Source organism: Carcharodon carcharias, chromosome 9 (assembly GCF_017639515.1).
Source record: "Carcharodon carcharias isolate sCarCar2 chromosome 9, sCarCar2.pri, whole genome shotgun sequence".
Taxonomy (NCBI): Eukaryota; Metazoa; Chordata; class Chondrichthyes; order Lamniformes; family Lamnidae; genus Carcharodon; species Carcharodon carcharias.
In genome coordinates this window covers 27385313-27398041 of record NC_054475.1, presented here as the reverse complement: position 1 = coordinate 27398041, position 12729 = coordinate 27385313, and the positions used below count along the sequence as shown (strand labels likewise).

Here is a 12729-nt window from a genome sequence, read left to right as displayed (position 1 = left end):
ACTCTCCTTGCTGTTTTACACTGAACTCCTGACTCTCCTTGCTGTTTTAAACTGAACTCCCGGCTCTCCTCACTGTTTTACACCGAATTCCCGGCTCTCCTCGCTGTTTTAAACTGAACTTCTGGCTCTCCTTGCTGTTTTGCACTGAACTCCCGGCTCTCCTCGCTGTTTTAAACTGAACTCCCGGCTCTCCTCACTGTTTTAAACTGAACTCCCAGCTCTTCTCGCTGTTTTAAAGTGAACTCCTGACTCTCCTTGCTGTTTTACACTGAACTCCTGGCTCTCCTTACTGTTACCTGAAATCTGAACCTTTTGCTTTTCTAATTGAATCACTTTAAATGCTGCAGAATGGCATACTTTGCACTGACAACCTATAATGTAATGGGAATGTTAATTGTAATTTTGTTGATAACATAGAGAAAAACTTGGGTAAAATTCTAAAGAGGGTGCAGGAGCAGATATATATGTGCATAAGTCATTGAAGGTGGCAGAACTGGTCGAGATCGCGATTAATAAACATGCAGTACAGCCTTTATTAATAGGGGATAGAGTATAAGAGCAAGGAGGTTATTTTGAATTTGTACAAGATACTCGTCCGGCCTCAGCTGGAGTATTGTGTCCAGTTCTGGGCGCCACACTTTAGGAAGGATGTGAAGGCATTGGAGGGAGTGCAGACAAGATTCATGAGAATGCTTTCAGGGTTGAAGAACTTCAGTTATGAAGATAAATTAAAGAAGTTAGGACTGTTTTCCTTGGAGAAGAAAAGGCTGAGAGGTGATCAGATAGGGGTATTCAAAATCATCAGGGGTCTGGACAGAGTCGATAGGGAGAAACTGTTCCCGCTCATGAAAGGGTGGAGAACGAGAGGGCACAGATTTAAAGTAATTGGCAAAAGAAACTAAAGCAAATAAAGAACGTTTTCATGTGGCAGGTGGTTAGGGTCTGGAATGCACCGCCTGAGAATGCAGTGGATGCTGATTCAGTTGAGCCATTCAAAAGGGAATTACACTGTTATTTGAAAAGAAACAATGTGCAGGGTTACAGGGAGAAGGTGGAAGAATGGCACAAGGTGAACTGTGCATTCACAGAGCTGGTGCAGTCATGATGGGCTGAATGGCCTCCTGCGCTGTATAATTCTGTGATTCTGTGATAACACTGACTTTATACCCGATGTTTCAGTCAATAACTGTTTATCTGATTCACTTGGGCAAAAGCAGAACTTTGTTATTTTGGGACAAATAGCTGTGTAACGACAAGGAGTTCTTAGTGAAATTAGTTCTGAGTGAACTCAGTTCTTAGTGCACTCCTTATTCACCAAGGAGTGAATTCTGAATTCAGAATTAAGCAAAATAATTCTGAATTAAGCAAACACAAGTTGTGCTGCTGAGCCATGTCAGCTGACTATTGGTTCAACAATTGATTTTAATGGATTTAAACTGGTTCTCAGGTTTTGAAACATGACCTTATTTGAGCTGAGACTTTCACAAGCATTTGATTGTGACTCTGTCTCATATTTCTCAAGAATTAGTTCATATGTTTTGCAGTTTTCTTTTCTTACATGGACTTAACTCACAATGGCACTTTGGTATGAATGGTTCATGATTACTCAGAGATGAGGTAATGGAGGTGCAAACAGAAATATAGGTTAATGCTATCCAGGAGGCATTTTATTTGTAACTTTGTAGAACTAATGAGGTGATAAAGCAATTACTGATGGTAGCCAAAAGCATTTTGCTCTATTAAAGCCCAATATTGTTTATTTCTACTGCAGGATGTTGCAACAATGCAATTCTGTGCCAATAAACTTGACAAGAAAGATTTCTTCGGAAAGTCAGATCCTTTCATGGTCTTCTACAGAAGCAATGAAGATGGGACGTAAGTATATTTTTTAGATTTGTTGAGGAATTTAACAATCCTTTAAATCAATATTGCTTTTTAGAAACTAGAATGTTAAAATGAATGAACAACTTTTTATTATTGTTCTGCCTGTTTCTGGCAATTGATTTCAGTACTTTTAAATGCAAAGTTCTGAGAAAGTTGTGGTAGCGTTGGCTTTGAGTTCTGTCTGAGTCAGAAAGTCCAAGATCCATTCCACAATTGAAGTACATAAACAAGTTGGACAAATCAGTGCAGTACCGAGGGACTGCTACACTGTTAGAGGTGCCATTACAGGTGCAAGCACCAATCAGCTCTTGACCTCATTATAGCCTTGGTTCAAACATGCACAAAAGAGCTGACCTCCCAAGGTGAGGTGAGATTGACTGCCCTTGACATCAAGGCAGCATTTGACCAAGTGTGGCATTAAGGAGCCCAAGCAAAACTGGAGTCAATGGGAATCAGGTAAAACTCTCCGCTGGTTGGAGTCATACATGGCACAAAGGAAGATGGTTGTGGCTGTTGAAGTTCAATTATCTTAGCTCCAGGGCAGAAACTGAACTGGACTAGCCATATAAATACTCTGGCTACAAGAGCAGGTCAGAGGCTGGGAATCCTGTGGTGAGTAACTTACCTCTTTACTCCCCAAAGCCTGATCAATATCTGCAAGGAACAAGTCAGGAGTGTGATGGAATACCCTCTACTTGCTAGATGAATGTAGCTCCCACAACACTCATAAAGCTTGATACCATCTAGGACAAAGCAGTCCGCTAGATAGGCACCCATCTCCATGCCTTCAACATTCGCTCCCTCCACCACTGACACATAATGGCAGCAGTGTATACCATCTACAAGATGCACTGCAGGAACTCACCAAGGCTCCCTTGACAGCACCTTCCAAATCCACAATTGCTACTATATAGAAGGACAAGGGCAGCAGACACATGGGAACACTATCACTTGGAAGTTCCCTCCAAGCCACTCACCATCCTGACGTGGAAATACATCACCATTCCTTCACTGTCACTGGGTCAAAATCCTGGAATTCCCTCCCTAACAGCACTGTGGATGTACCTGCACCACATGGACTTCAGCGGTTCAAGAAGGCAGCTCACCACCACCTTCTTAAGGACATTTAGGGATGGGCAATAAATGCTGGTCTAGCCAATGATGCCCACATGCCATGAATAAATTTTAAAAAAAGAAATTCAGGGGGCTGTACATAGTCAGTGTCCAGTGAGTGTACTGTATGATACAGAGTACAAGTGAGCAGGCACAGGTAACAGTGACAGATGAGTAGCAGAAACCTGCTGACAGTGAGATTCAATATTTCCCAGCTACAGCACCCTTGAATTTGAACCCCATTGTCAGTGTTTCAAAGAAGGATGCCATCTGAGCCCAAATATTTTATGGAGTAATTGTGAATATACAAAGGTTTCATGGCAAATATGGAGGCTTTCATTACCGTTATGTGTGAACTTGTGCAGAGAGCTTCTCTGTATGGCTGTAAAATGAATGACAACACCATGTCATTCTGCAGTAGAGTTAATGACAGACATCCTAACCCAGTTGGAATATCTCATGAAGATTAGAGTGCTGTTACAGAGGATTTGAGTTGTAATCTTCAGCAGCCTCCCTTGCCTCATCTCAACATGCTGGGTGATTGGATAGAGAGTCATTATGCATTGCCCCAACGCCCTACTTTTGTCAGCAGTCTGTTCCCACTTAGAACAGTAACATGCTAAGTGAATACCAGCAGCATGTCTGGAGCTGAAGACAACTGCCTCTCACAGTGATTCCACATGCAGGCCCACCAGCATTCCACCTGACTAAACAACTGATGGGCAGAAAGCAAGCAGGACCACACATGCACTAGAGCAGTGAAGTGATGAATTCAATTGTATCATAATCTCATGAGCAAGCACAAGCAGACAGAAGGTCATCTCGATACCAAGAGGCTTCCACTCACAACCAGTTATTTCACTTACTTCAGCCACTGGAGAAGAATCTAGAAATAGAACATGGAACACATCAAGGGAAGGAAGAAAGGGAAAATTATTGAGCACTGCAGGAGAAGATACTGGGCTTAATTTCTTTGCCCATGAATTGTCTTCTGCTGAGTCAAATTAGACTCAAGCAACTGTCCTCATTTATCTTGAAATATATGGCGGAGAAGTTTTGAAAACGACTGTCGTTGTTAAGAAAACAGTGACTTGACAAGGGGAACTCTGAAACTTCCAGTTATATTATTTTCTCACCTTAATTGGGATGGATTCTGTACTTTAAGCACCACTGTAGAAACAAGGAAATAAAGAAATAACTTGCACCTTTCATAATGTCAGGCTGTCTCAGAAGTGCATCACAGCCAGCGGTAATGTAGGGAAATGTGCGAGCTAGCTTGTGCACAGCTATGTCCCACTAACAGCAATAAGGTAAATAGTCAGATAATCTGCTTTAAATGATGTTAAGCTGAGGGTCAAATACCGGCCAGGATATTGGGAGAACTCCTCCGCTGCTCTTCAAATAATGCCATGGGATCTTTTATGCCCAACTGAAATGGTAGACAAGCCATTACGTCTGACATTACCTCTGACAGTGCAGCATCCCCTCAGTACTGCTCTGAACTGTCCACCCAGATTATGTGCTTTAATTGTGGAATGGATCTTGAACCTATAACCATCTGACTCAAGGCTAACACAGCTTTCTGAGATTCTTCCTGTTCTCTTCTACCCTTGGAAAGACTTTCCTCAAGTTCATTTCTCTGCAATAATGAAAACAATAATTTGGCTGCTTGTCCACTAAAGTAAAAATTTTTCCTGTATTAATCTGAAAATTAAGACAAAGGTGGGATTTTCACCACGGAGGAGACCCTGTCCGTCATGGCAAAAATCCTGGAACTGGCTAGAATTTCTAAATCCTGCCCCCGAACCAGGCATTTCCTATCTTCGCGGGGGTGAGACTGGGGCCAGGTCATGTGAGATTCGTGGAGGCAGCTGACCATTTAAATCACCAGCTGCCTCCACTGAAGTGGGGTTTTGGAAGAACAGGAGTGTGGAATCTGGAGTGCACAGATTGGACCAGGTAAGAGGAGGTTTGAACTTGTTAGATTCTTATGAATAGCCAGGGTGCTGCTTTGGAGAGGTATGGTACCCCTTTGGTTCTGGGATACCTTTGGGAAAGGTAAGGCACCCTTTGGGATTGTTGAAAGTGAACATGATTACACACTTCATACGCACAATGTCATTGAAACTGTCAGGCTGCCCAGGATATGTTCCGGTGTTCAGGAGATGTCCAGCTGTTCAGGAACTGTCCAGCTGGTCAAGAGATGCCCAGCTGTCCATGAACTGTCCAGCTGTCAAGGAAACATTAAGGAGCTGTTCACCTGTCAAATCTGACAAAGTTATCTAGGAAGTGTCAAAGCTGCCAAGGAACTGCCCATGGATACTAGCTGAGTTGGCATGGAGTAGGTAAGTGCAACCACCCAAAAGTGGTTGGGGGCATGGATTAGCATGAATTGGCACTAACTTGGTATGGTGGCAGTGGGGGTGGGTAGACTGGCATTAAGCTGGCATAGAGGTGTGAAGGGCCATGGGGGTTGGTAGAGGAGCACTAAGTTGGCATAGGGGTGTGTGGCCATTGGGTGGATAGAGGGTATGGACTAGCATAGGTTGGCATGGATTGGGCAAAGGTTGTGTGTGAGGGGTGAGGCCTGGAGGGATGCTTTTTGTTGTTTTGAAAATTTATTTAAACAGAGTGCAGGGGCACAGAGGCAGGCCTTGAGCCCAGCCGCCTCTGTGCCTGGCAGCCTGCGGATTTGTTTCGCCCACCATCCCCACAGCCCATTCCCCTCCCCACCTCCCCCCTCCACCCCCCACACACAATCCCTGACCGAAAATCTCACTAATTTTTAAGGTTGTACTCGCCAAGCTATGCAAATCACCCAGCTATGCACTCCCAACCTGAGGACAAAAATCTGGGCCGATATCTACCAAAATAACCATTGTCGGATCTGAGTGATTGGAAATAACATTAGGCATACTTCTGCCTGTAGATTAGAATAGGAAACTCCAGTGGGAACAGAAGTCACAGATGTCTTCTGTCGTCCAAGTACTTGTGGTTTCTTGGAACCATTTGTAGCTCATATACAAGAGTGTGGCATGGAGAATGTCTATTTTGGTATAATTTTTTTTTCCTATGTTCATAATCTGTGAACTTCACTGTCTAGAAGACATTTTGCTAGAGTCATACAGGCAGTCAATCTCCCCATGCTGCCCGTTAAAGAGCTATTCAATTTGTACCATTCACCTGCTCTTTCCCCGGAGCCCTGAAAACGTTTCCTTTTCAAATATATATTCAATTCCCTTTATAAGTTACCATTGAATCCACTTCCATTACCCTTTCAGGCAATGCATTCCAGATCATAACAACGCGGTCTATTTAAATTTAACATGAGATTATCAATCTTTTAAAGACTGCTATCAGTACTTCAATATGAACATAGATTCCCTCTGAAAAACCTTCTGCCATATGTTCAGAAAATGTTTCTTTCTTAAAGTCGCATTATGTAAGTAAGACCCACACAGACTGGAATGTACAACAATCATTGAATTGTGCATATACAGTAATTGGCCAATCTTCCTTTCAGCTAAAAACTTATCTGGACTGAGACTGTTGGGCATAACCCTGGAAGAACTCTCTTTTTTGCTGAATGCTGTGTGTTCTTTAACGCCCACCTGAACCATGCAAACTGGCAAATGGAACCTCTACCTTAAACATATGACTATCTCTGACAATGCAGTCCCCCTCAATACTGCACTAGAGAAAAGTTCACTGTGACTCTGAAGTCTGAGGCCATTAATTGCTAGAATAACTGAATTATGGCTTAAAAGTCAGAGCTTCTGTTCATTAAAAAAATATTTTAAATGTAGCAATGCCATTCATCGATCAGTGAACTAGAATTCTTGATGTGGACACTTCTTTTGAATGATGATGTGATTTTTTTTCCCAATGGAGGAGCAAGAGAGCTTAAGGAAAATATATTCTATCAAAAAAAATTTCTTCAAACTGTTCAATCTAAAGAAGCTAATCATTCATCATTCAGTTCTGCCCACCACTCCCTCCCTTAGCTGCCTAAGTTAGGAAAAGTCAGTTGCATAATAATGTCCAAAGGAGACAATTGCTTTCATCCTCAACTGTCCCTAAATCAAAACCTTGGCCATTTCAAAGCATTGTCTTTTGAAGAAGTCTACATTATTGATTTGGAGCCAAACCAACCCTGTATAATTCTGGTACAACCTTAGTGCAAGCTGAGGCCTCACCTTTCATCAGAATCAAAATAGGTGATTACATCCGAACTAGATCTTATAAGCTCGGAAAATATTCTATTATTTCTAACATATACCCCATGATTTTACTGTTCCTTAAACTGGAGCAAGAAACTGTAATCACAGTTTTGGCAACCTTGCAAAACCTTCCACAAGGAGTTTTCATAATTGCTGTTGCTGCTCTTTAATATCCTGAATAATATATACGTTATACATTTCATAACTTATTTATTTCTATTTTCAGCTTCACAATTTGCCATAAAACAGAAGTGGTGAAAAATACCCTGAATCCTGTGTGGCTGCAGTTCTGTATTCCAGTGCGCGCTCTCTGCAATGGTGACTATGATAGGTAAGTTCATGGAATTGTGGCTTTTGGAATGTGATACATAGAATCAGTGAATAAGAGAAAATGATTAACTGGGCATGTTCAATCCAAAGTAAGGTATGTTTAGAGTACAATTGGTCATAATTGAAAATGAAGAAATTAGTTAAGATGATGCTGTCTTCAATTTAATTATAGTTTAAATAAATAGTTCTGGTCCAGACATTGTCATGTAGTCAACTACATACAACAAGCCCCTGCCACCCTCACCTTATATTTATTATTGTCACATCAACACTGAGTGTTGCTACTCTGAAACGTGTAGTTATTTGATATAGTAAATGGAAATGGAGAATCTGCCGTTTTTCCTTTGACAATTTTCCATTTCATTATGCTGTGGAGGGGCTCAAGGCAGACTCAGGTAAATAAGGCTGGTGAGTTGCAAGCACAAGTACCCAAGTGGGAATTTAATGCTTTGGCAATGATGGAGACCTGACTCCAAAAACAGGTAGAACTGGGAACTTAGTATTCCTGGATACAAGGTGTTCATCAAAGGTGGGGAAGGGAAAAAAGGATGCGGGGTGACAATACTGCGGAGGTGGTGTTGTACTAGTAATGTCATTGGACTAATAATCCAGAGACCCAGGCTAATGCCCAGGGGAATATTGGCTCAGATCCCACCATGGCAGCTGATGGAATTTAAATTCAATTAATTAAATCTGGGCCTGGATTTTTCAGTCAGCGGGTGGGCTCAGCGGGAGCGGTTGGGGGCGGTCGTGGAGCCGACCGCCATCCACAATAGGCACCCCGCTGCCATTTTACATGGGCCAGCCAATTAAAGCCTGCCCAGCACACTGCGCGAGTCATAGTGCTCAGTGCCGCCTGTGTGGGCGGGGGGAGGAGGGAGAGTCGGGGCCAGCACTCAGGGACATCGAAGGGCTTTTGAAATTAATAAATAAATGGATTAAAAATGTAATTTAACATATCCCCTCATGTGACATGTTTTAATATTTCAGAAAAATTATTTATTTAATTAATAAAAGCTTTAGGAAACTTCATCCTGCTTGTGGATGAGGTCTCCTAAAAAACGTGAAGGCCGCTTGGCTTTTTCACCTGCCTGCCAACCTTAAGGTTATTTCCTTAATTAATTACTTTCTTAAAGGCCTTAATAGGCTGGTTAAATATTGGCAGGCATGCAGCCGATTCTGGCGCGTGCCTGCCGAATGAAACATCGCGAGACAGTACGATAATGTCAGGACGCATGCAGAATGTCACCACATGTCATTTTACACGTCGGCGTGTCAGGCCTGCTTCCGCACGCTGACTGAAAAATCCTGCCCCTGGAATTGAAAAGCTGGTCTCAGTAATGGTGCCATGAAGCTATCATCGATCGTTATTAAGAACCCATCTGGTTCACTAATGTCCTTGAGCGAAGGAAATTTGCCGCCCTTATATGGTCTGGCCTAAATGTGACTCCAGACCCACAGCAGTGGTTGATTCTTAACTGCCCTCTGAAATGGCCTAATAAGCCACTCAGTTCAAGGGCAATTATGGATGAGCAACAAATGCTGACCTTGCCGACAATGCCAACATCCCATCAAAGAATTTAAAAAATGATTAAGCAGAATATTACAGTGCTAGAGAAAGAGGATGTCCTGGGGATGGGGAGAGGGGGCGGGGTCAAGGACAGAATGTGCTTGCTTAGAGGTAACAAGCAATAGACATACAATTATACTACTGGGTATATTCTATAGGCCACCAACTAGTCAGAAAAATGCAGAGGAACAAATTTGTAGGGAAATCAGAGAAGTGCAAAAGCTATACATTAATGGTAATTGGAGGTTTAATTATCCTGATGTAGACTGGGATAGTGCTAGTGTAAAGAGTGGAGAGTTCGAAGAGTTTCTGAAGCATGCTCAGTAGGGTTTCCTTGGTCAGTATGTTTCCAGCTGTCATGCTGCAGTATTTGATGAATTTTCAGACAATGCTTTTAAAATTTTGGATACAAACAGTCTGTTAAAATGGCCACTGCAAATGAGGTGACCTCTGGAATTCTAAGTCAGACAATCCTGAGTTTCAAACAAATAACTAATTGAGAATGGACACTCACAATCATCTGTTGTTAAAGGATGGGCCGTCAACAACAGAACTATATATTCCAGTGGACTCATCTTTCTGGTTCACTTTGGTCACATAATGTCTGCTTCTAAAATAGCAAAAGGTGCTTGCAGAGTCCAGAGTTCCATCAATGTCCATCAGAGAAGACATCGAACCTGCTACATGTCAACAACGCAGCCAAGGTAATAAATAGCAACATCTTGAAAGTGGGAGAAGAACTCTCCCCGATCTGTTCCAACTTCAGGTGAGAACCAACCTCCTGCAAAGTCAAGTACAGGAAGCCTCACAGCCTACTGAAAAACCTCCGCTTACAAGAGCTTCACTTCACAGAAAACATCAACCCATCCAAGAAAGTATAGGCCTGCCATGAAAAAGAGACTGAGGCAATTATACATTGCAAGTGTATTATTTTTTCTTATTTGTATTTGTATTATTTTATCTGGATCTAATCTTCGTGTGACTGATGATGTGTGTGAGTTGAGTGAATGAGACATTGGGCAGAATCTTCTGCTCGGCGGGTAGGGGCGGGGCCTGCTCGCCGATGGGTAAAATGACGTGGGGTGACGTCGGGCCTGCATCCCGAGTTCACCCCGCGTCATTTAGATTTTCAGGTCAGCGGGCGCACAGCCGAGTCGGCCACGCGCCCACTGACCTGTCAACGGCCTATTAAGGCCATTAAAAAAACTAATTGAAAATCATTAATGGACCTACCCATCCAACCATTAGGTCGGCCAGGCTTCTGAAAAAGCATGAAACTTCATCCATGGGCGAGATGAGGTTTCATGAGTGATTAAAAATTTTTGGAATATTTCAAACTAAAGGTTATGGACATGTCCCAACTCATGTGACAGTGTCACATGAGGGGACAGGGCAGCAAAATTTTTTTCTCATGTTTATTTGAAGTTTCAAATCTGAGCTGATCTCCCTGAGGCAGCACTTTGCCTCTGGGAGATCTGTGCACTCTTTCACTCTGTGCGGAGCGGGGGAGGGAGTGGGGAGGAGGGATTCCCTGAGCCGGGAATGACAAAGTGCCGCCTCAGGGAGATCGGTGGAAGCTGTCAAAATTCCTGACATGTCCCCTCACGTCACACTGTCACATGAGCTGGGACGTGTCAATTTCTTTTATTTCAACATTTTATAAACATTTTAAATCCCTTATGAAACCTCATCCTGCCCGTGGATGAGGTTTCATGCTTTTTCTGAAGGCTGCCTGGGTTCTTTGCCTGCTCGCCAACCTTAAGTTTGGACGGGCAGGTCCATTAATTAGCTTAATTACTTTTTCAAAGGTCTTAAGTGGCCGTTGACAATTTGGAGGGCGCGCAGCCGAGTTCACCAAACTGAAAATCTAAATGATGCTGTGTGACATTGGGACGCCAACCCAAAGTCACCCCACGTCATTTTACATGTCGGCGAGGGCCCCCCACACCCAATCGCCGACCGGAAGATGCAGCCCATAATTGGAGGAATGACAATTTCTTTGGTGTGCGAACAGACTTGTCCAAGTTAAATTGGAATCAAAGATTGGCAGCCAAAACTGCAATGAAACAATGGGCTTTCTTTAAAGAGGAAGTGGTTCTGGTACAGCCGAGATACTTTTCCACAAGGGGAAATGCTAGAGTAACTAAAGCTGGAGCTCCCTGGATAATTACAAAGTCAGACAGTAAGATAAAACAGAAAGACAGATGCCACAAATTGGAACAAGACTGAATATAGGAAGTTCAGAAGGGAAATGATAACGAAAATAGAGTCACAAAGAGATAAGAGACTGGTAGCTAACATAAAAGGGATTTCCAAATTTTTCTGTGTGCAACTAACTAATAAAATGGTAGCAAGAAGAGGAGTGTGATCGATTAGGAATCAAAAAGGGGATCTATGCAAGGAGAGAAAGGCTATGGCTGAGATAATTAGTAACTTGATTCTGTCTTTATCAAGGAAGAAGATGCTGCCCTGGTTACAGTGAAAGAGGTAGCTGGGAAAAGGTGGGAGGGTGGAACCAGCTGAGTTGCTCTTGCAGAGAACCGGCTTGGGCAAGATGGACTTGAAATGCATGCTCCTGTGCCATAGCCAGTCTGTGGTTCTATGACGGTGACAAACTACAGGCTACTGAAATTGAATCTGGTGATTTCACAAGTAGTATGGATAAAAACTACAGAGAATTACTTTTGATGCAAATCCCAGTTAATTGAAAACATGCCTTTTTCAATTTTATTATTTTAATGCTAAACAATTAACTAAATTATATTTTGCATCCTTTACTATAGCGCACTGATCTCATCTTTCTACAGCAGCAGATTAAAATTCCGGGAGCAATATGAAACAGTTTTCACTTTTCAATTCTTTCCATTTTTAGTATTTTACTGTTTAATGCTGTTGGGGAAAGAACCCTGATGACGAACCTGCATTCTGCTGCTTGAAATTGCTCACTTAGACTGTGTTCATTATTTTAATAGAAGGAATGAGATCATTTCTAAGCTAACACAGTTTAGAATTAGACCACATTTTCAATGCCCCGCTAAAAATATTGTCATGTTTAAACAAATATTATCAGAACTGCCAACTTTGCTTATGTGTACGTGTATATAAATCAAGTGACATACGAGCAAAATGGTAGCATATTAAGATGTATTTAAAATAAGCTTTCAATGCAAGGAAAGTGTCCCATTAAGCATAATTGTATTCGGATTTTGCACAAATGTACACTCTTCATAAAAGATTATCAGAATTTTAAATAACATCATCGTTAGCAGACATTATTTGTTGCATAAAACCTGAGAATTCAGAATATTGAAGAAGAGTCAATAAGGGTTCAGCTGGGGCAATATAAGAAATCTGTGTTCAATGTGGAGTGAACTTTGTAGTAAAGCTATTCCCATTTTGTCCTGTTTCCTTGGAAGCAAATACTGTTTCCCCACCATGACCCCATTCACCACCACCACCCACCACCCCCCCCACCCCCCCCACACACACACACACACACATACACACACACACACACACACACACACCGCCGAAACAGTCATTTCAACTACCTTGAACTTAGCAGCTAAGAGTTGGTGTGAGTCATTGGGTCAATGTTATGCAGACCTCACA

General features: G+C 42.3%; 1 protein-coding gene across 1 annotated transcript in view; it reads left to right on the top strand.

The window, feature by feature from the left end:
- The window catches only part of cpne5b (copine Vb), a 723670-nt gene that overhangs the window by 381744 nt on the left and 329197 nt on the right, over positions 1–12729 (top strand). Inside the window, exons 9-10 of the mRNA XM_041195525.1 lie at positions 1772–1875; positions 7444–7548. Of these exons, the coding sequence (XP_041051459.1) occupies positions 1772–1875; positions 7444–7548 (209 nt within the window). The remainder of the gene's footprint in view (positions 1–1771; positions 1876–7443; positions 7549–12729) is intronic.